The 25867-nt window shown below is 37.0% G+C and overlaps 1 protein-coding gene and 1 non-coding gene across 13 annotated transcripts in view; one reads left to right on the top strand and one right to left on the bottom strand.

The window, feature by feature from the left end:
- Positions 1 to 383: 383 nt before the first annotated feature.
- The window catches only part of LOC127624195 (adhesion G-protein coupled receptor G6-like), a 57467-nt gene continuing 31983 nt past the window's right edge, over positions 384 to 25867 (bottom strand). For 3 of the 12 annotated variants that reach the window (XM_052098902.1, XM_052098904.1, XM_052098911.1), the window contains 23 exons: positions 22504 to 22572; positions 20574 to 20633; positions 19716 to 19757; positions 15017 to 15105; positions 14667 to 14719; positions 14529 to 14570; positions 13758 to 13897; positions 13293 to 13407; positions 13097 to 13185; positions 12790 to 12991; positions 12361 to 12526; positions 10353 to 10493; positions 10181 to 10198; positions 8345 to 8464; positions 8066 to 8111; positions 7819 to 7925; positions 7332 to 7459; positions 6182 to 6450; positions 5881 to 5983; positions 5396 to 5679; positions 4766 to 4867; positions 3866 to 4018; positions 384 to 1593 (listed from right to left, as the gene is read on the bottom strand). In XM_052098902.1, coding sequence (XP_051954862.1) covers positions 1412 to 1593; positions 3866 to 4018; positions 4766 to 4867; positions 5396 to 5679; positions 5881 to 5983; positions 6182 to 6450; positions 7332 to 7459; positions 7819 to 7925; positions 8066 to 8111; positions 8345 to 8464; positions 10181 to 10198; positions 10353 to 10493; positions 12361 to 12526; positions 12790 to 12991; positions 13097 to 13185; positions 13293 to 13407; positions 13758 to 13897; positions 14529 to 14570; positions 14667 to 14719; positions 15017 to 15105; positions 19716 to 19757; positions 20574 to 20633; positions 22504 to 22572 — 2720 coding nt within the window. In that variant the 3' untranslated portion in view covers positions 384 to 1411. Of the gene's footprint in view, positions 1594 to 2875; positions 2913 to 3488; positions 3528 to 3865; positions 4019 to 4765; positions 4868 to 5395; positions 5680 to 5880; positions 5984 to 6181; positions 6451 to 7331; positions 7460 to 7818; positions 7926 to 8065; positions 8112 to 8344; positions 8465 to 10180; positions 10199 to 10352; positions 10494 to 12360; positions 12527 to 12789; positions 12992 to 13096; positions 13186 to 13292; positions 13408 to 13757; positions 13898 to 14528; positions 14571 to 14666; positions 14720 to 15016; positions 15106 to 19715; positions 19758 to 20573; positions 20634 to 22503; positions 22573 to 25867 lie in introns of all 12 variants that reach the window. The other 9 variants (XM_052098905.1, XM_052098906.1, XM_052098909.1 and 6 more) reach the window with 7 other exon arrangements.
- Positions 5012 to 5084, top strand: trnaf-gaa (transfer RNA phenylalanine (anticodon GAA)). Its single transcript has one exon. It is a non-coding gene; the product is annotated as a tRNA-Phe (tRNA).

The raw sequence follows: 25867 nt of genomic DNA, 5'->3' as shown, positions 1-25867 counted from the left end.
CTATTTCAGTAATTCTAGCATAGATACATCTAAAAGGGATATTCCCGGTTCAACACAAGTCAAGTGAAGTCCACAGCATTTGTGGCAAAATGTTGATTACCGCAAAAACATATTTCAATCTTTCAAAAGTACATTTGAGGTTAAATATAATGGAAGTGAACATGCTGAAGATGTGATTTATGTAAAGGTACTGTATTCGGTTTACTCCCAAACCATTTACAGTTCACAACCTATGTGGCTCATCTAATCAGAATATAGACTCGAAACTATCCATTTTATAATAGCGGTTTAAAAATTGCCAAGCAACCCTTTCTTTTCACATTGTTCCATAAAAAGACAATTATTTTAGTGTGTTGTTTCAAACATACAAGACAGACAAGAACTGGCTTAAGTGCATTTAATATGCAGTGTCACATTTTCACACTGCATCCATAAACGCTATACAATGATGATCTACACTGAAGACCAGAGTAAACTGAATAGCCCTTAGTAAGCATTTACTCTGCTGACATTATCTTCATCGGAGCATGGAAATCTCATAAAAGCATTTAAAATAAATACCAAGTCCAAATAAGAATTTCATTAAACTACAGCAATATCTGATTTGATAGATTTGTTTTTTTAGCTGTTTTTTTCCATTGTCACATAACAGAGGCATTTGAAAGTTGGAATTACTATACTTATGAATTTCTAACCTGACTGCTCTAAGTCTTCTGCCCTTCTGTTGGAGCAGTCTGGAACAGCATTGAAACGATTGAAACATTGAAACAACAAAGTTTTCTGTAACACATTAATCAGTAGTAGATCGTGTAAAGACAAAAATAGAACATTTAAATAGTTACAAAATAAAAGGATTAAAGGCTCACTAATTTACATTAAACATTTAAACTTGACTACTTGGGATAAGAGAAGCTAACTCTGACAAAAAACAACAAATGCAAAATTCACAAGCAGGAAAATTCAAGCTCCAACCGTTCCTGTTCTTTCAGTTCCTAACAAAGGAATAGTGGACTATTCCTCATGTTTGATGGTCTTTGGTCATGAAATTGTCCCACTTTCTCTCTAAAGAAGATTAAGATATGTTGTAGTAAGAATGTATACATTTTATATACAGAAGGCACCAAAAAATGTAGAAAAAAAAGACAAAGAAAAAGCACAAACAGTCAAATATATTATGATTATTTACAGATCACATAGTCAGTATTAGCTGAATATCACAGTATGTAAAATCCACACTTTCATAGCTTGCCCTCTCTACAGGGTTATACATTTCTCTACTCCGGTTGGGAAGGGGTAGAAAGGAGGCTGGGAGGGTTAGCTCAATATAGTAGAGTATAAACATGATTCTGTCTTTCTATTGCTCAAGGTGAGTCTGTGGGACATGGGAGGGCGTCATCTTAGCCCCTTCTCCTTAGAATTTAGTGCTGTGGCTAAAGCTGTCTGACATGATGATGTTTTTGTAGAAGTTGTCAGAGCGTATGGAGCAGAAGCCCTTCACCTTGTCCAGGACCTGGTGCACGGGGAGGATGGATGAGGAGGCCTCTCCATCGGATGGGCTGCATTTAGGACTGCACTGATTGGAGAAACTTTTACCTGCAAGTACGCCAAATGAAGGGAGTCAAAACATATTTAGCGCATGGCATATTGCAATGGTTGATTGAAGGGCTGATGGAATTTACATATTTTCCATAACAGACAGATCAATTGATGCCAAAGTAACCATACACTCACATGGATAATCATGAATTGGAACCAATTAAAATTTGAATCAATCCTTTGACAGTGTGATTATATTAGGTTCCAATTCATCCAACTAGTGGTCATTATAAGGGGTAAGTCGTTGTGTTTTTAAAAATGGAAGTAACAGTAGGTGCAATCCTGGCAAACAAAACATTTACTGCCCCACACAGAAGAATAGGTGTGGATAACAGATGGAAAGATTTTTGAATCACTTCAAAAATTGAAACTGTATTGAAATCCTCCAAAACCATTAATCTGTGTTGTCATTGGTATGTATAATTAGAAAAAAGTATTTCCTTAACTTAAGATTTTCCCTCTCTATAAGATATACAAAATACAATGTTGTATGAAATTAGAAATAAAGAACAGCCATTTAGTGTTGATTAAATAAAAATCAATACAAGGACTATTATAATAACTTAAAATAAATAAAATAAAAATAAATAAATGATCCAAATTTGCTCAATACCATGTAGTGACCAGTATAGCATTCACTTTAGCTTAGCATGTATGCAAATATAGCTCAGTCTATAACAACAACAAACCTCTTAAATCCTAAATAACTATTTTAGAATGAAACAACATTTACTGTACATAACAGCACAATTACATGAGTAATGAGCACTAATTACTAACTACACATTAAAATTCATATCTTTGAATTTTGTTTAAATTGTTGTTAAGTTCATTAGTAATGCCATACAGCAGGTGCATATAATCAATCCTCAGAATAAAGAGTGTTCCTGATGTGGGGCTGAGGTAGCCTATTTGGTGTCTATAGTTTTACATATTTTAGTGCCAGCAGTGCAAGCTTGGTATTTCTCTTGTGGAAACATTAATGCTGCCAAACGAAAAATAACAAAACAGAAAGACAAATACTGTAAATAAAAACAGCCCACCATGAGAAAAAATGTATGTAAAAAAAGTGAGAATGACATTCAGAACTCATAAAAGACACTAAAGCGTATCATTGTCGAGAGAGAGATTGGGTGGGTGTCACGTCTACAAACTCTGCAATTCTTTATTATGGACCCTTTTCACGTTTTCATATTTGGAAGTAAAATTGGAGACCATAACATTGGAGACCAAAGTTATAGTTCACCCAAAAATGAAAATTCTCTCATGATTTACTCACCCTTCTAGCATCCCAGACATGCATGACTTTCTTTCTCCTGCAGAACAAAAATTTAAATTTTTAGAAGAATGTTTCACAATTGAAATGTTATTAATAATCCAGGGGATGTTACCAAAACCAATGTGTGGAAGGTTGTGTAGCGAAGCTGTAAACCCCATCACAACTGTAATTTGCTAGATTTATCTAGATTTACCCTGCTAAATTAAATCAGAAATATTTAATCGAACTCTGTGAAAAGGGTCCAAATTTATTAGGGATTGAGGTGCTTCCTTATGTTACTTCACTATCAACTCCACTTGCTGTTCTACTGACAATGAAAACAAGCAGCAGTGCTTTCTAGTTCTTAAATGTCACTCCACAACTTGGATTCAATCCAACAGGCAACTATTCCATCATAAAACATCATGACAGATGCCAAAGGTTTCTCAAAAGATAATTTTATATCAAGAATGTTTTGGGGAGTAAAAAAAATTAAAAATGACTTGTGTGTTAAGAGTGAGTTAGGTATTTGGTCTAGGGCCGCTGGATTGAATTCTGTCTATCCCAGCAGGGGAAGGGGATCACACGAATAGAGAAAAGCAGTGTGAACTCAAGCTGGCTTGTGTGGTTTTACCTCAGGAAGTCTCTCCATGGCATTATTGCAGGGTACTATCTATACCACAAACATAAATACAGACACAGAGCACCACTGAGTCCAGGCATACAGTCACACAAAAATAACATAGTAGAGCAAAGCCCAACATAACAATGCACAAATGGTAATACCCTAACTGGTAAAATAGTTCAGCATTACACACCAAAGCAATCAATTATAATTAGTAATAATATTAGTGCTAGCATGCTACCAAAATGTTTTCAAGCCAATTTTTCTTGAATTAAGTAACATTTTGATTTTAAACTTTATCACTGATGCATTACATACAAGCCATTGCTTTATCATTCAGGGTGAGGTATTATATACAAACACATATTTTTTTTTGTATAGCTTACCTGCATTACTGTGCCTGACAAAGGGGTTTAGTGTGGCTTTGGCTTTAGATGTCCAGTTGGCTGTAGTGGAGCCAAAGGAGCTGGATGACAGGGACTTGCCCAGGTTATCAGAACTCACTTTCTTTGTATTATTAGTAGCAGTCTTGCTCCAGTCTGGAAAAAAAAATCAAGTCAAAAATGATTTGTAACATCTAGTAAACATTCATAACACCATTACACAGATGCATCCCATGCAAAAAGAGAAATCACAATAAATTTCAGGACATTCAGGTAATATACTGAATTGCCATGATCATAAACACAGGAAAGGAAAGTTTCTAAAGGAAAGTTAAATGGAAATGGCACATAGGCTTTCAATTCCTCGCTGGTCAAATACTTCATTAATTAACAATAGATCTGTGATAGTTGAGGCATAGAAAACAAACAAACAAACAAACCCAAAGCTGGGCTTAACTGTAACACACATAAGTGGAACGCAAGTGTCTGAGCACCTAAACATGGGTTCAAGGCACAGGCCATTTCCATTATGTCTATGAAATAATACAACTAATATAACAATCACTGGGTAAACATGTAAGTTCTCAAAACAAAAGAAGCACACTGCATATGCACAGCAACAACATGAAAAGTAGAAAAACTTTCCGTATTGGAAACAGCTAAATCAATCTTAATATACAATGTATCAAATTAGTTCATGAAATACATTCAAATCTTGTACTGTATGTGAATCTTGCACTACAGGAACATGTGGTATCTTACCAAACAAATGGCAGTTTTGTAAGCCAAATCTAATCACAGAAATAATTTACTGTTGAGCAATAGATTAAAATATAGTTTAAAAGCCATTTCAAGCAATGCATGGTGATTGCATTTCCCATGCATCATACTGTAGATTTTTACCTGAATTGTCTGCCAAGCGGAACTTTCCACAGCACAAGTATCTCCTCCATTGTTTCTGTACATTTTCTTTCAGAGCACAGTGAAACACAAATATGAATAACCCTGGGAAAAAAAGATAATGTATTATTAATCTTGGTAAGCTATTGACCCACAAGCTGTGTTCTTTTCTTTTAGCTACTTTTAGACAATGAAACCAAAGCGACCTCTACAGGATCATATAACAAAAGTCTGATGCTACTACTATAAGCCGAAATAGCTCAGTTGGGAGAGCGTTAGACTGAAGATCTAAAGGTCCCTGGTTCGATCCCGGGTTTCGGCAGAACTTTTATCTAAAAAAGAAAAACGTCGAATTTAGCTAAATAATCTCGCAGCTAAATACACAGAATTTCACAAACTTCATTATCACTTTAACTTTTCATATAAAATATATAAAAAAAATGTATATAAATACATTTTTAAGTAAAATAAAATATGAACATAAAATTTTGAGGATTTTTTTAGGGGGAAAAAAAGAGAACTGCACATAATACAATAATAATTTTCAAAAATTAGACAAAAAATAAAATAATGTAAAAAAAATGAAAAAGAAAAATGCATAAAATAGCAAAAATCACATTTATATAAACAAACCCTGCAATGAGTTGAAAATGGAGAAGAGATACATGAAGGCCAGGCTGACTGGGCCCCAGGCGAAAAACGCAAAGCCCCAGGTCATGCCCAGCAAGAATGTCAGGCTGACCACGCTGCGCAGGTTACGCAATATCTCCTCTCGCAGTGTCCTGTTGCTGCGCTTGCCATTACGCCCGCAGATCTGGATCATGACCACGATGAACATGGCAACATTCAGTAGGAAGATCATGGAAAAGTAGCCCACGCATGTTACGTAGAATACCACCGGACTATGAATCCAACAGCTATGGAAACAAGGACCAGGAAAACCAAAAGAGTAAGAATAAAAAAGTAACAAACCATTCTGAAGCACATTCAGCAAGCATTTTCCTTTACTAGGAACGTGATCTGTTTTATACCTATTGCATTTAACTTTCTCAGAACAGGGACATAAAACAATGGTCAATTGCAGGGACATTGAATTGCATTTATTTGGGCAAACTTACAATTCTGATTGGCTCTTTCCATTCTCGCTTTTTCCATAGTACTTCTTTCCATAGGAATTTTTGCCCACTGCCAACACAATGCCAACAATTGCAGCCGGAACACCTGAAAATGTTGTCAGACCCTCTCACTACATTGTATGTTCAAAGACCCTTCACAGAGAACTAATACCATTTTGGTGTTAAAAATAACAAATGTTGCATGGACGACAAAAAAACAAAATGAAACAAACAAAAAAAAAAGAGTATGATTCAATGGGCTAAAAATTACATGGAAAAACTGCAGTTTTGAAGAAGGACTTACCCCACCCTACAATGCAGAACTTGAGTATATATCGCCGTATGTAGGTGTTGAAGACCTTGACCAAGGCAATGTACATGTGGATGGATTCTAAGCCCATCCAGGTGAAGGATGTGAGAAGGAAAAAGTGCAGAAAGACAGCCACTGTCACACACAGTCCCTCCATTTCATATGAGGCCAACCATCCATCCAGGAGAAACACCATGTTGAGGAAGAGCAATGAAGTGCTGAGATTCATCAGGATCTTGGAGGGATAGTCTCGCCGCAGCTTCCTACAGATGTCAGATTAATGTCAAAGAAAATTATGTGTCCTTGCACTCCAGCCAATTCAAACCAAGAGTGGTCAGAATCATGCCTTTGAAACTTTGTAAAAACCAGCTCTTGAAAAATGTGCTAAACATTAGGCAAACTTAATCTAGACACAAGTAGCCTATGCTTATGGTAAATATTCATGACAAAAGCAGGATGCGTGCAATGCAAATCTGGCAAAAAGCAATCCTAGACTTTTAAATAAAAATGTGAAGAAACCATTCTCTGAGCAACCATCAGAATTTTTATAGATTTTATCAAAAAGCCAATGTCAGGGGAGCCGAGGTAGCTCAGCGAGTATTGATGCTCACTACCACCCAGGAGTCGTTAGTTCATATCCAGGTTGTGCTGAGTGACTCCAGCCGGGTCTCCTAAGCAACCAAATTGGCCTGGTTGGGGTAGCCTCATGGGGTAACCTCCTCGTGGTCACGATTAGCGGTTCTCACTCTCAATGGGGCACGTGGTAAATTGTGCGTGGATTGCGGAGAGTAGCATGAGCCTCCACATGTGGAGTCTCCATGGTGTCATGCACAACAAGCCACGTGATAAGATGCATGTATTTGACAGTCTCAGAGACTTGTCCTCTGCCTCCCGGATTGAGCTGAGTAACCGCACCACCACAAGGACCTACTAAGTAGTGAGAATTGGGTCTAATGTCTGTTTAAATGGAGTTACAAAGAGCATTATTTCAGTTTAAAAATGTGTGCAAGAGAAAGTTACTTGCTACCATATAAACCTGAAACAATGATTGTGTGGCATTGCTTTTAATGTTACAACACAAGTGCCATAAACTTCCAAGACAATTTATTAAATGTTTTTCTGTTAGATTCTGTAAAACACTCACTCAAAAGCGATGTACGTGAGCAGCGTTGCTGCTGAAAAAACGGCTGAGATGCCACAGCCGATGTAGGAAATGAAGGTGAGAACCCTGTTGTTCTTCTCATCAATCTGTGTAGCAGCTCCAGAGATGTCCTACAGGACAAAAGGCATCCAATTTTTATCCAATTGTGAAAATAAACAGAAAAGCAACAGCCATCTGATGAGTTTTCAATTACAAATGAACTCCACAGAGCCAAATTCAGCATACTTCAAATAAATACCATCTACATAATATGATAAGCATGTCATCTAGATAACTTAAGTGCAATGCCACACTCGTAAAGCTCCCTTGACATGCTAATTGCCAAGTATTTAGCCCTATCTATTTCAGTGGTGGTAAGCCACTCTAAATTACATTTAAGACACATAGCTTTTTGCTCCAGTATGTAACATTGGCATAGCATTAGAAACCACTCTGTTGGTCATTCTGTTTCCAATCCCACAAATCTCACCATTAGGATGCCAAAGTGTGTGAGGTGGTTACACAAGCAGACGGTCCTGTTGCTGTTGGACTCGAGACTGACCACACAGCCTTCACTGCTCCAGCCCCCTATGCCAGCTAACGGAGACAAATGTTATACAATTACTTTAAGTATATGCAGTGTGTACCACCTCCTTTCACAATAAATACATTAACAGTGACTTTTTAATGCCTAAAGGGGCCAAAGGGGCTAAATAAATATCTTTCTTTACACTTACTTTGGATGTTAAAATCCCAAAACACACAAAGAGGTTTTGGTTCTCTCTGGAGGGAAAGCAGACACAATATGATACAAATCAGACACATTTTATTGACAGGAATTTTCACAGTAATTACCCTAACAAAAATATACATATGGAAACCATAACTTTCACCAAAATACTAATGTTACCACAGTGATTGTGTCTATCAATGTAACTAGTTTTACTAATTTTTTGTTCTAAAAATTATTTAAAAAAGATAAACGAACAGAGCCTGTTCTGTGGACAGCTGAGTACCTGGTACTCCAAATGGGCAATCTCTATCTTGACTGGATCCTGCAAGTTTTTAATGCTGAAGTTGCCCACACTACTAGCCACCACATAGCTGTTCAAGAACCGGCCATTACTTTGTTTATCCTGAGAAGAAATGCAATAATTAGTCATTCAAAAATAAACTGTACCCCCAGATTTACAGAACAAAAGGGAAGAGAACTTATATTAGTCTTATAGAGAGTCGTACATGTAAACAATGGCACATTCATAGTTGTCAATAGACAGGGTTGGGAGGGTTACTTTTGAAATGTATTCCACTACAGATTACAGAATACATGCTGTAAAATGTAATTTGTAACGTTTTCCGTTAGATTACTCAAGGTTAGTAACATATTCTAAATACTTGGATTACTTCTTAAGCACTGGTCGATTTTTTCACTTGTTTTGACAATAAAAACTGCCAGTACAGTAAGACAAAATACATATGTTAAAAATACATTCTCTGAAAAACCTAAATATCTTATGCAGTTTTGTTTCTAAAACAAGATCAATCAAATTGTTCATTTCAAAGGGGACCTATTATGCAAAATTCACTTTTATATGGTGTTTGAACATAAATGTATGTTGGCAGTGTGTGTACACAACCACTCTAGACTAGAAATCCACCCAGTCCATTTCTTTAATCCCCATTAATCATAAGCACTGTCTCAGCACAAGCCGTTCACAGATTCTGGCCCTGCCCACGACTGTTGGCGGACATGTTTGTTTGTGTGTGTTTTTTCGTTATAGCGCATAGCAAACATTGTATTTGTGTGTGTGTGTGTGTGTGTGTGTGTGTGTGTGTTGTTCATCCATCTATGCAAAACTGCTGAAAAAAAACTCTACAACAAATAAATTAATTAATCAAATAACTATTCGGAAACTTCCTGGTTTATTCTCAAAGTTGTTACTTATGACGGAGTCTCTCTCTCATCAGTGTCTGACTCCGGTTCAACATTTAGGGCTGAACACCACTATTTTTGCTGTCAGTCATTTTGCTTATGATGTCTAGTTATCTGAAGCAGAAATGTCAAAACTCCGCCCTGGGGGTGGGGAGCACCAGCTCATTTGCATTTAAAGACACACACACAAAAACAGCTTGTTTTTATTAACACCCCAAAATTGGCATTTTCAATTTCTTTGTATAATAAATTATCTGTAAGGTAAATGAGCTGAAACTTCACAGACACTTTCTGGGGACACCAACGATTTAAATTACATTTTTATACATTTATACAGGAAAACAATACAAAATTTACTATCAAGAATATGATTTTTGCCCTAATATCAAAGTTCTTACAAGTAAAAAAGAAATTGTGATCTAACGTGATTTTACTTGATAAAAAAGATGATTGTGTCTGGTAACATGTGCATGTAAAATGGCTAGAAATAGCATTTTATCTCAGCGTAAAGCTGACAATTTACAAAAGGTTTATTTATCTTTCTTCTGCAGTAATCTGTTCAGTAATCTAAAAACTTTTTGAATGTTACTGTATTCTAAATACCAATTATTTAAATTGTACTGTAGTGGATGTTCAATAAACAGTTACAAATATAATTAATAGGAAAAAACACAATTTATAATAATCATTAGAAATATTATTTTTGTAAGTATGGACAGTTAGCTTTGGACACCTTGTTAGCTTTTAGTAAATATTAAAATTGAAAACAGAGGCATTCAGATAAGAAACATATATGTTAACCAAATGCATGACATTTCAGACACATTATTTTACAACAAAATCTAAACGCTTAGTAGTTCATTCTGATTTAGTTAACTCAGCACTGACATAAAAAACACCCAGAGGTTCATTACCATACCATGAATGATCCAAAGTGCTATTGAAAAAAATATCAATGATACTTGTCAATATTACAGTATATTGCTCTTCAGCCCTTTAAAATATAATTTTAAAACAGTATGATAAGGGACCATCAAATACCATGAACACTTTATTATACAATAACAACAGCTAAATAGCTTAGTGCTTACCTGAAAGAGTCCAGTCTTGCTGAAGAATATGAAGTTTATTCTGGATGCTCTTTTCATTTGTGTATTACTCAGATTGTGTAAAAGTGTGGGAGGCAGTGTGACCACAGCCAAAGCGTTCTGGGCCTCTGAATCAAAATTAATCTGAGGAGAGAGTGTTGCAACTGATCAGCACAAACTTCTTTTACAAAGGTGATGACATTGTCATGGAGAATTCACCATGCTAGTAGGCTTATGATACTGTACTAAATGTAAAATCTCTTAAATGTGTGATCATGAGTTACCCTGAAATTATGAGAACTACATAATGTATACAAATAACATTTGAAAGGTTATAGTGCCCTCTGCCAGAAGAAAGGGGTAATGCATTAATAGGCCTAAAAAAAAAAAAGATCTGGTGATATAACCAATTACATGTTCTTGGCTTGGGGATTTGAAGATTACAACAAACAGTGCCTTATACGGTTAGTTCACCAAAAAATGAAAATTCTCTCATCATTTACTCACCCTCATGCCATGCCATTCTCTACTGAACACAAATTAAGATTTTTAGAAGAATATCTCAGCTTTGTAGGTCCATACAATGCAAATAAATGGGTGCCAACATTTTTAAGCTCCAAATCCACGTAAGGGCATCATAATTCAGACAACGCTGTTGGTTAAAACCATTTCTTTTGAAGCAATATAAGTGTGGGTGAGAAACAGATCAATATTTGAGTCCTTTTTCCTTCAGTTTCACACTCTCCCTCTTCTGTTTTTGGGGATTCACATTCTTCATGCATATCGCCCCCTACTGGGCAGGGTGGAGAATTTATGACAAAAAAAATTATTAAATATTGATCTGTTTCTCACATACACATATCCTATTGTGTCTGAACACATGGATTTAACCACTTAAGTCATATGGATTACTTTTATGCTCCCTTTATGTGGATTGTAGTGCTTCAAAAGTTTGGCAACCATTCACTTGTATGGACCTACAGAGCTGAAATATTCTTCTAAAAATGTTCTTCATTTGTGATCTGCAGAAGAAAGAAAGTCATGCTCATCTGGAATTCCAGGAGGGTGTGTAAATCATGAGAGAATTTCATTTTTGGGTGAACTATCACTTTAAGGTGATAAATAAACTGTTGTTAGTATAGTTTGTATTTTGAATTCTTTAAAGCTGAAGTGTGCACTTTTGTATTATTATTTTAGAACACTTTCTCATATGCAAGCAGAGACAACCATAAACCATTTGTAGGTTGATTCCACCCAAAAATGTAAACACTGTGACTGAGGTACTATCAAAATATTTGTTCTGTTTGTTTGAGTCTCCAAACCAGCAATATTAGCTCAACCAATGGCATGAGATTGGGGTGGAACAATAATATTTGTCTGACCAATGAAAGATGGAGGATTGTTCGGGGAAACATGTTTGAAAATGTTTTACAAAATGAGGCTAGTGATGCAGAAATTACACACTTCAGCTTTCAATTGTCCCTTGAATCATTTCAACACGTGAGTTAAACCTATAGGTATAAACAAAAGTGGCTTAAAACATACAATGATTTAAATTATGTTGCGAGCATGCTATGAATCAGAAAATCCTCTAATTACCATTTATATATATATATATATATATATATATAAGCAAAAATATAGTACATCCTGATAATCATGCTCCGTGAAATAGGCACAAATGTGTTGTTTTCTGAGTCACTTTGAGACTTGCTCTTTCCTCCCTCAACTTTCCAGGAAGCTTTGGCTCTTAATCAATGGGTGCAACCCCTGGACACGGTCCATACATGTCACCTTTTATTACACTGGTTTATTTGCAAAAGAATACTTTGAAACTTCATAAATACTCCTAAACTGTTTTGGCAGTCCTACTGAGGAAGTCTTGAGCTAATTTTACATGTAGTACTTATACATATATACCTGCACAACCAGACATATACCCCTTCAAGTTTTACATCTCAAATGGATGCAAATCTGTGAGCATAGGGCAAAGAGAAACCATGACAATTACCTGAGGGTCTGTCGAGTTGATGTCTATATATGCACTAAAAGTGGTCCCATTGAAATTGCTTGTGTTGAGGGCAGAGATTCCCAGAGCCAGGTATTTGGATGTGATGGCCACAGAGGGTCCATCAAACTCAATCTTCTGCACCAGTTCATCCACTGTTTTGAGTGCTCTGACACAAGCAGATACAAAAGCAAGAGGAACCAGAGGCAGTATTTGAATGAATAATGCTCAGAGACATTTCTGAGGGTGTAAGACAATACAGATGACTAAAAATCTAAAGTCTGGACACACTAACATTTTTGTTCACTACATAATTGTTATTGCATAGCTTTGCTGACTTTACTATTATTATAAAATCTGGAAAATTTTAATTATAAAGAATGTGTAGATGTGTCCAAACTTTTGACTGCTAGTCTAAGTAACAGCACATACATCTTGGAGGCAGCCAGTTGAGCATCCTCTGAGCTGATCATAACGTTGGAGATTATACTGACCACAGTGTTGGCTAGAGTGGCATTAATTTTGGCTACATTCACCAGCTCCTTCACCTTGGAGACAACCTTTGTCACCTCTTCCGTAGAGAGCTCATTATTGCTGATATCAGCAAGCTGCACAGCCACTTCTATTGCATTCTCTGTTTAAATTGAAATTGAAAAAGAATAAAATGCTATTAAAGCGTATTTTGATCTCAGAGTAATGTGTGCAGAGTACAGAAGATCCTTGTAAAAAGATAGTCTACCTTGTGAAACTGGAATGTCCTCTATATCAGTGCAGTTTCTGAGATCTGGAGAAGCCCAGATTGATGTATAATTATCTGGGCTAATCATGCTGGATGGGGAAAAAACACAAAAAGTTGATGTGACACACTTCACCTTTAATATCTATTTACATCTAGGTTGGGAAGGAACAGAAGTTAGGTCAGGGTGTCTACTCACCATGTCCTGGATGCATTCTGCTCTTTGTAAGGGAAACAGGGGACATACTGTGTGACTGTCGGTCTGCTCTCTGGCCATCTGTAGTGAAATGGAACCTTCTCTGACTGGCAGTTTTCTGAAGTAAAACAAACAAACAAAATATCATAAAGAGGATTAAATTAAACACCCTCCTTTGAAAAGGTGCCACATCTTCTGCAACATTCCAGCCACAATGACTGATTAAAGTGAATAATACCTTTGATGTTTAAATCCACTCTATTATAATAGCATAATATGCAGACACAACATACTGTAAACAATTAGTAGGTTGATTTCCCGAAAAGTGTAAGAACTGCAGGCTCTGTGATGCTACTGTATCACATCAACTTGCTCTTAACAATAGTTTTATTTTTTGCAACAGCTTAATTGTTGCATATTCATATCTTGGAGGGCTGAATTGGTTTTGAACTGTGGAACATATCATACCCATTGATTTCACCATCACGCTGTCCAATATCAAGTCATTTCCTATGGCAGGGGCACTTCTCAGCCTGTTTTCAATCTCTGCCACTGTTAGAACTGCATCACTGGTATTCTTATACACAAGCAAGGCCATGCAGGTATATCTGAGAAGAAAACAGCATTGCATCATATTTGTAATCGCTGTATTTTCAGTTGAAATTCATATTTAAAACAAAACAGGGCATCAAACATGGTTGATAACATAATCACATGGATGATTGTTGGTGCCATATGGGCTGGTTTGAGTATTTCTGTAAGTGCTGCTCTCCTGGGATTTTCACACATAACAGTCTGTAGAATTTACTCAGAATGGTGCCAAAAACAAAATAGCATCCAGTGAGCGGCAGTTATGTGGACGAAAATGACATGTTGATGAGAGAGGTCAACAGAGAAAGGCCAGACTGGATCAAACTGGCAAAGTCTACAGTAACTCAAATAACCACTGTACAACTGTGGTTAGAAGAATAGCATCTCAGAATGCTTTTCTGAGATGCGGGTTGGCACTGTTTTGGTGGCATGAGGGGGACCTACACAATATTAGGCAGGTGGTTTTAATGTTGTGACTGATCAATTTAAATATATATATTTATATTTAAATTTAAATGTAAATTATATTATATATATATATATATATATATATATATATATATATATATATATATATATATATATATATACATATATATGTATATGTAGATAGAAAAATAGAGAGAGATTTGTGTTGTTGATGTTTACCGGATAGACGTGGCCCTTGAAAGAACAGTTTTAGGTCCAAACCTGAAGAAGAGACAAGTGAGAATGCTAACAGTTATCATTAGTTCCAAAGCTAGCGATGTTCCTGTATGTATACTTTCATGTAAAAAAGAAACCTACTTGACATTATCAACATAAACTCTGTAGATCCAGTTCTGAAAGGTTTGATTGAGCTGTAATAATCAGAGAAACTGATCAGTAAACAGTGGCATGTTTAGAAGGAGTCTCACTATTTATCTCACTAATACTGTTTTATGTTATTGGTAAACACTTTACTTTTGTCTAGAAGTGTTGTATAAAAAAAGTATTGTACTGAATATCGGCACCGGATATTCCGAATCACAGCATTATGCTATTAAATATTTCAAGATTCTTACAATTAGCAGTTATCATACTTAAATAATGGAGTTTTTAAATTGAGTTAAAATAAATTTGAATATATATATATATATATATATATACAAACATACCCATTGAGCTATCATCATCTCAACATCACTTTCTTGGGTGTTTGCTTGTACATCATTTACCCCTAAGGAAATCTTGTAGAAAATGCCCTCTGGGAATTGAATAATAAGGTATTGTTTAGTTATCAATCAAACAACACAATTTACTTAGGTAATAATTCATATTTTTTTCTGTGTTGCAATGCAGTAGTTGAAAATTAAAACACAAGCTTGATAATTGCAAATTTTGGAACAAATATGGTTTCAAGAAAAATTAGCTGAATCAAATTTATATACAGTATTGGGGGAAAAATTTGTATAGCATTGAGCATTTTGATGAGGCAATTAAAAGCTTGGTTGATCAGGAAATATATAAAGAAATCCACTGCTATGCTCCACTGCTATCACAAGATGGCTCTCGTGAATCTTGAGTTGTTAGTGCTTGACTACTGTATAAATGCATCACTACACCATGCCAATACTTACTTAGGAGACTCCAGAAAACATAAAGAAACCAAAAAAATTTAAATTTCACAAATAGAGATTGTACACTGTATTTTCAATCTGCAATCCATGTAGTCTTTTGTAAAAACATCAAATCCTTTTTGCTTTGTTCAAATAAAAAATAAGGCAGTCTCCTAAGAAAGAATGATAAAAATCTGGATAATTACAAGAGGCCTCTGCACTCAATTTGAGTGAGCGATTAACAACCATTACATGAGAAGTGCAGCAACTCATTGATTGTTAGAACTGGCTATGGTTAATACACTTCTACCTTTAGTAAATCACATGAAATCAAGGTCTAAAATTTGCACACCGAGAGAACAGACTGATTTCCCCCATCATTCTAGGATTCAGCAATAAAGAAGCTATTTCTCTTTCTAACATCTAGATTGTTATTGGAAAACATACTGTTCCCAGCTGAAAGTCCTCATAGACATGTAATATGAAAGGGAGTTTTACATGGACATGGGGCCAGTTCATGGGGCTCTGAAGTAGTCCCATGGGTGGCACTAGTAGGCACGAAGCCAGAATCTGCGCTGGCTCCATTGGCTGGGTTGTCGAGCGGGATTGTGCCATTTGTGATGACAAAAGGCTGGTCGTCAGAAGCTGGAGACTGATGCGTCTCCGTATCTGTGGTGGCAGCCTAAACAACGAGTGCATTGTGGCTGTGGTTGAAGGGGTTTGCTGATTCATTCGTTGAACACTTTATTGCTGGGGGATGGACATGTTTGAACAATTGTTTTAAGCTCTGACAGCATTGGCAGAGTCCACAATGTAGAATCCAAAAAATGAGCTGTGTCTACAGTCATGGTCATATGCAAAGGAGGATGAGGGTGTGGCAAGAGACATTAATACAGATATGTGTGTATCTGACCAATGGGTGCATTTTGTACAAAACAGTTCATTGTACAAATTAGCATTTGAATGGTTAGAGTGAGATTTGTAAATTTAGTATGTGAACCAATAGGGATTTGTGTGCTATTTCTTTTAAATGACCTAGAAGGGACCTCTGGGCCATTTAGAGAAGTTGTTTTGTGAGTCCAACCAGTAGTGGTGGTTGTAATACTTATTGGATGTGCACCAGAAATGACAAGTCCATCATGATGAAGCTCTTCAGACTGAAAGGGAAGGACATGGCCAGGCTCTATGAAGATATAAATGTCCATTGTCTCTGATTAGTACCTGCATTTGGTTTCATAAAGCAAGGCTTCCTCTGGTACATTCGGAAGCATAAATGTCTCACTTTGCGAGTTGAAAAAGAGGGAAATATTTCTGTTGATGAATGGTGGGAATCCATTGTCTGGATTTCGATCTCAGAGGCACTTTTCCACTCATATTTGGAGTCGTCTGACCAACATGACCTGTTTTGAGCTTGAGTCAAAAATGTAGTGGGAGGGTGAACTAAATTTGGGCAATACATCTATCCTCTCCACTTTCATATAGGAGGTTGAATTAAGGAGTGAAGAGTGAGCGCATCTCCATTCATCTGTCAGGGCTACCACAGAACTGTAAGGTAATTCAGAAGTACTGCTGACAGAAATATGAGGCATATGTGACAAATCAGCCTCAGATCAGCCTCTGAAGGATTATTGTCCTCTTGCCTGTTTAAGCTTCTAAAAATAGTCTCTGGCAATCTGTTTACATGTGACGGCTCCAATACCGGAGGTGAATCTAATTTGGACTGGCTACCCTCTATTGACTTCAAAATGGCACTTGCAATGCCTGAATATAGGGTAAAAACCCTGGGAGTTGGAAAATGGTTGGAGTCAACAGCATGTGGTTTTTCAGAGAGGATAAAGTGGTTCTTTAATGAGGGTAAAACCAAGTCAGTGTTGTGCGATTAGACAGATGTCAGAGACTGGAAAACATCAGTGTGAGGCAAAGAAGATAATGGACCCTGTCTGATGGCCTCTGTCATTAAGGAGTCACTTTGAACCCCTGCAGTAGGCATCGGGCTAGTGTGTGAACTCAGAGTGACAGCGCTATAGGCTGAATCCTTAAGCAGTCTAGCCACAGTTCCAACACTCTGAGAGAGGAGATAACAGGTGTCTCTGTTGTGAGAGGGCTAACTGCCAAAGGCTCTATGAGTAAAATACATTTTGTTTGATCAGGGAGATAGTGGAGAGAGCTCTGTCAGGAGGCTGATGAAGAAAGGAAAGGGGTGGTATTGGTAAGACTATTCACAGGTTCTATCAAGCTTTTCCTGCCATAACACCCTGTTAAAGTTTCTATCTGTTCATGTGTAAACACTGTTAGCTCAATCAGATGAAGGTTTGTCTTTATGGACTTTTTTTGACCATGTTTCACATCTTTAAAGTGGTCTTCAGTGACAGTTGCCTCAGGGAAACCTCAGGGCAAAATACTTTTTAGCTTTAATTCCACCGGTTGTGTGGGTGATAGCTCTGGATCTGAGAGGGAAGGCTGTGCTGCTGTTTGGCCAAAGAGACTCTTTAGATCATGCTGGATCATTTGTACACCCGTTCCTCCTAGATTCATGGCAAGAGAGGGGATAAGTGTCCAGCTGCTGTCTGTCTCATGCTCTGACAACTCTAAGATTACCCAAAATAAACTAAGGTCTGACTGACTGTGTAAATATTCCTGTTTGTTAACAGCCTGTCTCACTGGTCCAGAAGTATTGGTATTGACAGTAGGCACACTTTCTACCTCCAAGAAAGACATTATGAGGGATGGCAGAGGCCAAGTTTTCATCAAGGGAGTAGCTGGAATCAATGTCAAACAGGCTGAAGACATCATCAACCTCAGAGCCAAACCCAGATGTGTAATCGAGTATCTCCGTGATATTTTTGAGATTAATAAGTGATGCAGTCTGGAAAGACTCAAATTCTTTACCCTGATTGTGAGTGTCTGGTTACCACAGAGGCCTCACTTGGGAATATGCTGGCCTCATGGATGTACAGTCTGTTTTCTTGGCAACGTGTGCCACTGTAGATATTATGGGCCAGTGGGATTCATTCGTCATGCTTATTGTTGGTTGGGCAGGTGGCTTGGTCTAGATGGATGATGGGGCGCTTGTGTGGCCGATTGATGGGTCTCTAGTTTCTTCCTTGGGGGCCAGATGAGGGGTGTAGAGATGAAACCTATTGATGTTTTTGGGCTCCGGGGAACAGGAGCAACAAGAGGTCTAGCAGGGGGAGAGCTAGTGGATGGAGTCTCTATGTGAGGAGTAAGCCGCAGCAATGACCACAAATATGCAGCCCTCTCTTTCTCTCCTCCAGATAAATTATTTAGCCGAGTGTGCAGGATTTGTCAGAAATTAAGAGGTAATTTCAGACTATTACTTATGTTAACAGAGATATATCATAACAACACAACAAAAAGAGAACACAGAACAAATAATTGGAAAACCAACTAACCCAATCAAAATTATGTTTTGGTGATACAAGGAAAAATGTGTGGTTAAGACCTTGCTGAAGACTTCAAAGATGGCAAAATGGAAGTTATACTAGAAATACACAAACCAAAGGTTTCAGAAAATGTATCTTTTAGTTATCTATCAGGCATTGCCAGGCAGGTAAAGATAATGGAAGCAATGTAAGTGGAAAAAGGCTATAAAGATAACAATAGCATCATGAATGAGTAATGATAACTGCCATATCTATGCAATTAATTAAATGTAAATGGCTTGACAGAGTGTTATGCAGAAAGAAAATGAATGTCATAATATAAGGGAAGTTCATTTTGTTGCTTCGCTGAAGAGCTAGGACAGCAACAACTGTAAAGGTAGCCCAGAAAGATTTTGACATAACACATTTAAGAAAGCTGTATAATGAAAAAGATTGAAGATAAGTGTTGGAAGACGTCTATGACCTGAAAAAATTCACAAAGCTTCCAATAGTCTAACAGATACATACAGGAAATACAAAACACCACAAATTAACTAGACATAGCAGGCACCTGACAGAACAGTGAAGAGTTGTGTTTATTCATCCAATTAATCTGTGTGAAAACAACATATTATTATCCTGTTGGGTTAGAGGGGAGGGGATAATTATGACAACATTATCAAACATGTAAGGCTTTAAGAAAGAGGCCATTAATCTATGGCTAGAGAATACCAGAGCAATAAACCAATCATTTTATTCACGATTCCATTTAGACAAGCTAGCTGGACTTCCATTGTCAGTAGAAATGGAAGTGTAGCAGTGACATCCCCAGTTAAGCACAAGCCATGTATGACATGAGAAAACATTTGGCTTACCACTGGTTTTGCTGTTGGACAGAGGCGGGTTAGTAGCAGCAGCTGCAGATGGAGGAATGGATTAAACGACTAGTGGCATGTGAATGGTTTAGGTAAATGAACACATAGAGTGAAGGTATGCATAAGGACGTGAGAAAATATACTGCCATGCATTTGTCTGTTTATTTACCTGTTTTTGGTTCTATTTTTTTTTTGCCCAGTTTGGCAATTAAAAGTACATTATCTGTCAAAACCTGTAGCCCATTTCAGTAACAGTTAAAAAAACAACAAAAATATTAGAAGGTATGGCACATTAGTATCTAATTGCTACAAAATTATATAACAAATTCAGGTATATCTAGTTTAAGTTGAATTATAAATACATGTAAAATGTGATTAAATAATAAGGCCTTGGAAACATTGTTAATTGGTAAATATTTTCGGTGTAATCTAAAGCATGTTCTAGTCAATATGGAGCATTTGGGAATGGTAATATATCTTTTGCAGAAGTGATGTCTAACCAGGGTTGTTGGATGGCAGGTTAGATAGGGTTATGGGTGATGCAGTTTTTACTAATGATGGCACACACACAGACATGACATTACATGACATGTTAACACTGCTTAATAAGGCAATATAAAAAACATATATAGCATTTCTATAAAAAAGTATAGTTTATCTGTTATCAGAAATCTGTTATTAGGTAAGAGGTGGACTATAAGCTAACCAGTAGTCATGGTTGTTGTATTAGCACTAGTTGTTGTGAGTTTCGCTATTGTTGGTACATGAAGCAGAGTTGTGCGCAAAAATGAGTGAAGGCATTTATGATACCTCATTAAACAGAATATAAAATAGTAGGCAATCTAGATATCTGCTTACCAGAACGTGTGGTTAGAGGCATGCTAGGAGTAGATGCGTATGAAAGAGTAGTAGTAATAGCTGATGAAGAGAATAGAGAGATAATGATACCGTCATGCATTAACTTTCAGAGTCTGTGAATACAATGTGGAAAAGCTTAATATTGAGCTACTTAATAACATTATAAAAAACTAAGTGCTGTATTGAACTAGAATATGCTAGTAAGAAAATTATTTATAATGCTGGAAGATGGTTTATAAGACTAAAGTTGTAATATAAAGTAAACTGTAGCATCTGGCAAGGATCTTTTAAAAAATTTTACAATACACAATCAACACTTTTTAGGATTTTAGGGTTAGTTCACCCAAAAATAAAAATTCTCTCATCATTTACTCACCCTCTTGCCATCGAAGATATGTATGACTTTCTTTCGACTGCAAAACACAAACAAAGAATTTAGAATATCTCAGCTCTGTAGGTCCATACAATGCAAGTGAATGGTGGCCAGGCATTTGAAGCTCAAGAAATCACATAAAGGCAGCATTAAAGTAATTCATATGATTCCAGTTGGTTAATCAATGTCATCTGAAGCAATCCAGTAATTCTTTTGGTGAGAACAGATCACTATAAATCTTGACAACAGCCTCCTTGACAATCATGATTTCAAGCTCGATTCTTATAGTGCCACCTAGTCAGAGATATTTAAGTAGAGACGGGTAACTTCTATTAAAATGAATAGGAGATTAGAAGCCCAACAGTCAACAGATGCAGAAAGGAAAACTCACATTAAAGATTAAATTAGCCAATCAGCTTTTAGATACAGACATCACCTGACAATCAACTCAAGAATATGCATGTACATTAGCTATACACCATTTAGGACACCACCACCGTAAGAAGCACGATTTATGATACCACTGTTGTCTGATTCGAAATATGTTCTTTGATCGTAATCTTGGCCGACCGTTTTGGAGATTTTGGTCTTTCCCCTTTCAAGAAGACAGAAGCTGCACTTGTATGGTGCTTGTTTACATAGAAAAAATAGGAGTGTTCCAAAGGTGGCATGGGAGCATTCCAAAAATGGCTGCCAAATGAACTGACTTAATAAAAACCAATCTTGATCTAGTGCTCTGCGGATGTGCCAAGCACAATGATGTGTAATCGAGCTTGCAATGATGATTGTGCCTAGAGATTGCAATGGCATGATTCACAGTGAAAAAGAAGTTACATTTTGGTCTGTTCTCACCTAAAACCGACTGGATCACTTCAGAAGACATTGATTAATCTACTGGAGTCGAATTTGATTAATTTAATGTGCCCTTAATCAGTTTTTTGGCGCTTCAAATGCCTGGCCACCATTCACTTGCATTGAAATGACCCACAGAGCTGAAATATTCTTCTTAATTTCTTTTTGCCCAAGAAAGAAAATCATACATATCTGGGATGGCATGATGGTGAGTAAATAATAAGAGAATTTTGGGGTGAACTATCCCTTTAATACTATATAAAAGTTAGTGCTAAAACATGACAAAAAAAAAATACAGTATATGATTCAACACACTAAGGTAGTCTAGCTCTTGAATCAGTTTTTACCAGTACACTGCAAAATTACCACTTCAAATTTGCTTAACATTAACAAGCATAAAATAATTTTAAACTAAGGACATTTTTTCATATATAACATCATTATACAATAATTATGGTTGCTATTTTGGAACACAGCCACTGACATTATTAAAAAAGATATGGCAGCCACTTTCCTTTTGTGGATTGGAGGATTACTCTTGCAGCTATTCAAAATATTCTCCTAATGAGTTTTTAGTGATAACAGGAGTTTATCACTAAAAAGTGACAACCACCTGTCCTGTATTATGCAAATTACATTATCCACATGAAACAAAAGGAATACAGACATACATACAATTATGAGAAGGCACAGGTGAATGCTTACCGTGGGTTGCTGCATTAGTAGAAATCGTGTTAGTGGTGGCAGTGGATGCGGTGGTAACTGTTAATGTGGCTGGTGGCAGGGATGGAAGAAGGGCACACTGGTATTAAATGGAAGTTAGAGTGAAATAAAAAAATGCAAGAACATTTGTTGGAACAAGTGAACAGATGTGACGTCACAAGCATAGCGTGAGATGATCACAAAAGAGAGATTTACAAAATGATGAACAAAAAAATGCATTTCATATCTAAGAAATTTACATGCACACTCTTTGGCTAACTATGCTTAATAACTCAAAATATTTCTGAAGTCATGTAAATGCCTTAAATACTTTGGTTTTCTGCATGCTGAAACAATTTAGTAATATGTTGTCATCAGCACAGTCCATGTGGAACGTCCTTGTGTAGCCCAGTTTTTAGACAAGTAGACATGACTGTCCTTAAAAGAGTATCACAAAGCAGTAGTAGTGTGTATGTGTCGAATAAGGCCTTTGGTGCTCGTGGTCAAAAGAGTATCCTTTGAAAGGCTTGACCGTGCACGAGTTGAAACAGCATACAGAAAAACCCGAGACTTAGTACCCGAGCCTTAGTGGCCATTTTTTTTCTTTCAATAATGAGCGGATATTTTGGTAGTTATCAGTGTATTGATGTGCATGTTAACACATTCGCCATGAGAAGTTGGGCATTCATGTTTTTTCCCAACATGCCCCTCCCAAGTACCGAGTGCAGCATCACCTGAAAACTATGAATAATTAATTGCAAAAGCTTGAAATATTCAATAATGTGATTAAATCTACTTAATGTGCTGGGGTTGTGAAAGTATATTTGAATTGGGAGAGTTGAGAGAAATTCTCCTGCTAGTTTCCAATTTCTATCCTGTTTTCCGTCTGAACCAGTAATTCCCCACAATCACCCAGGAGGTCGAAGACTATCTTATGTATTCTAAAAAGTACATTAAGTCAGTTTGATGTTTCTTTTCACCTATGCTATTTTCCCCAGATCTGACAGATTTAGGTAACGAGTTGCCATGGAGTCCACTCAAGAAATTATGATTAGTATCTATGACTGCCCAACCAAACACTCCATTCTTTAACTCTTTCCCCGCCAAACACGGAATTTTTTTCCGGGTATCCGTGTTTTAGGTGGTATACGGTAAGGAAGACCCGCGTGCATGTTATGAAAGAGTACGCAACTCTTTGATCAAAGAAACAGACTGCGATCGTCTCAAACGTGAAGTGGAACACCATACTAATACTAAAGCACTTGTTTGATAAAAATGCCTTTTTCTCAGCTTTTTGTCCGAAATGTTGTTTTTGACAAAACCTACCTCTGTTCAAGTGGCAATAAAAAAAGAACAAATGAAGATAAAATAAAATTGTTTTTTTTTGCCTAAAAGCAGAGGCTCTTTATTTTGATATATAGCATCTTCATATATTCATGGAAGAAAATATTCTGCGGGCCATTAAAGTTTAGCGAAAATCGTCAAAAACCCTGGCGGTGGCTGGCAACTTTTTTTAAAAACGCTGGCGGGGAAAGAGTTAATGATACACTTCATGCTCAAATGTTTGTGGACACCACTTTAAAATGAATGTGTTAACTTAATTCAGCTACAACCAAAAATCAAGCGCAGCAATGCAATCTTCTTTTTTTTATCCCCTGTTCGCCCCATTTTTGGAATGCCCAATTCCCACTACTTACTAGGTCCTTGTGGTGGTGGTTACTCACCTCAGTCTGGGTGGTGGAGGACAAGTCTCAGTTGCCTCCGCTTCTGAGACTGTCAATCCACGCATCTTATCACGTGGCTTGCTGTGCATGACACCGTGGAGACTCACAGCATGTGGAGGCTCATGCTACTCTTTGTGATCCACGCACAGCTTACCACGCGCCCTATTGAGAACTGAGAACCACTTAATCTTGACCACGAGGAGGTTCACCCATGTAACTCTACCCTTCCTAGCAACCAGGCCAATTTGGTTGCTTAGGAGACCTAGCTGGAGTCACTGAGCACACCCTGGATTTGATCTCACGACTCCTGGTTGGTAGTCAATGTCAATACTCACTGAGCTTTCCAGGCCACCCTGCAATGCAATCTTCTTAAACATTTTTAGTAGAGTGGGGTCATTAACTGTTCCACCATGACATTACCCATGTTCAAAAAGCAAGATCAATATAACAAACATTTTACTGAGTCTCTTTGGAAGAACTTGACTGGCCTGCACAAAGCCTACACTATTGCCCCACCACTATTACTCTGACAAGCATTTGCCTTTTAACAATGAGGGCCTATGGGAGTGATGTGTGTTTGAGTTGTTTAAAGCAGGATTTTATTTAAATGATACAAAAAAAATTTAAACTTTGTTTCTGGGTCACTTGAAACAGTGGCACGATGTACATAGAGGATAAAGTGTTATTTCATTCTTTAAAAAAAATATTTAAATAAATATTAAGAAGAGCATCCTATGAATTAAAATGTGTCATTCATTATTCACAAATGAGCATGTATAACATCAGTGGTGACACCTACATTTCCTCCAGGGTAAATTAAAGCTAACAACTTAACATTAGTTCATTTATGTATTGATTCAGGTCTTAGTAAAAGTGATAGTAAATAAAGAGTTCACATCATCAAAATGAGTGTGTTATGAGACGTTATAAGCAGTTCTTTTCACTTACACTAATGATATGAGGTTTGTAATCGCTATCAGATGACACTTTTCTCTTTTTATGTGACTGTGATGATCATTTGCAATTCTGATTTACAGTCTGCACAGTTTCAATCAAATTACTGTGTAATTTAGCAATTTATTTTACAAAAAACATCAGTTAAATATGCTTTGCAATGTTACTCTTCATTCCATCCCAAGTAATAATTTTATCCATTCCATTTTTGAGAATATTTAGCCAAAACAACGCGGCATTTATGGCAATCTCACATTCATTCCAGTGGGGAGTTCTGCAGAGCTTGTCAGAGCGAGCGACGGAATCAAAGGGGGTGGAGCTTAGCGAAGGGTCAGTTGGAATGCAGACTGATGCTCTTGTGTCCTAATAGGAGCAAATCTCAGCAGACAGGTTTCAAAATCTACTAGAAAGCCTTTCCAATAGAGTGGAGGCTGTTATAGCACCAAAAGGAGCGCAAAACCCTTATTAATGCCAATGGTTCTTAAACTAAATGTTCAACAAGCACATATGGTGTGTTGTTTGGGTGTCCATCGAGTGTGCTTCATTAAAATTCATTAGGCCTAAATACATTCTTAACCTAAAATGTTTGTTCATCTAGATCACTGGTTCCCAACCCTGGTCCTGGAGAATCACCAACACTGCATGTTTTGGATGTCTCCCTTATCTAACACACCTGATTCAACTCATCA

Source organism: Xyrauchen texanus, chromosome 30, assembly GCF_025860055.1.
Source record: "Xyrauchen texanus isolate HMW12.3.18 chromosome 30, RBS_HiC_50CHRs, whole genome shotgun sequence".
NCBI classification, from domain to species: domain Eukaryota; kingdom Metazoa; phylum Chordata; class Actinopteri; order Cypriniformes; family Catostomidae; genus Xyrauchen; species Xyrauchen texanus.
Note: the sequence above shows the minus strand (reverse complement) of the source record. Positions and strands in the feature narration are given on the sequence as shown.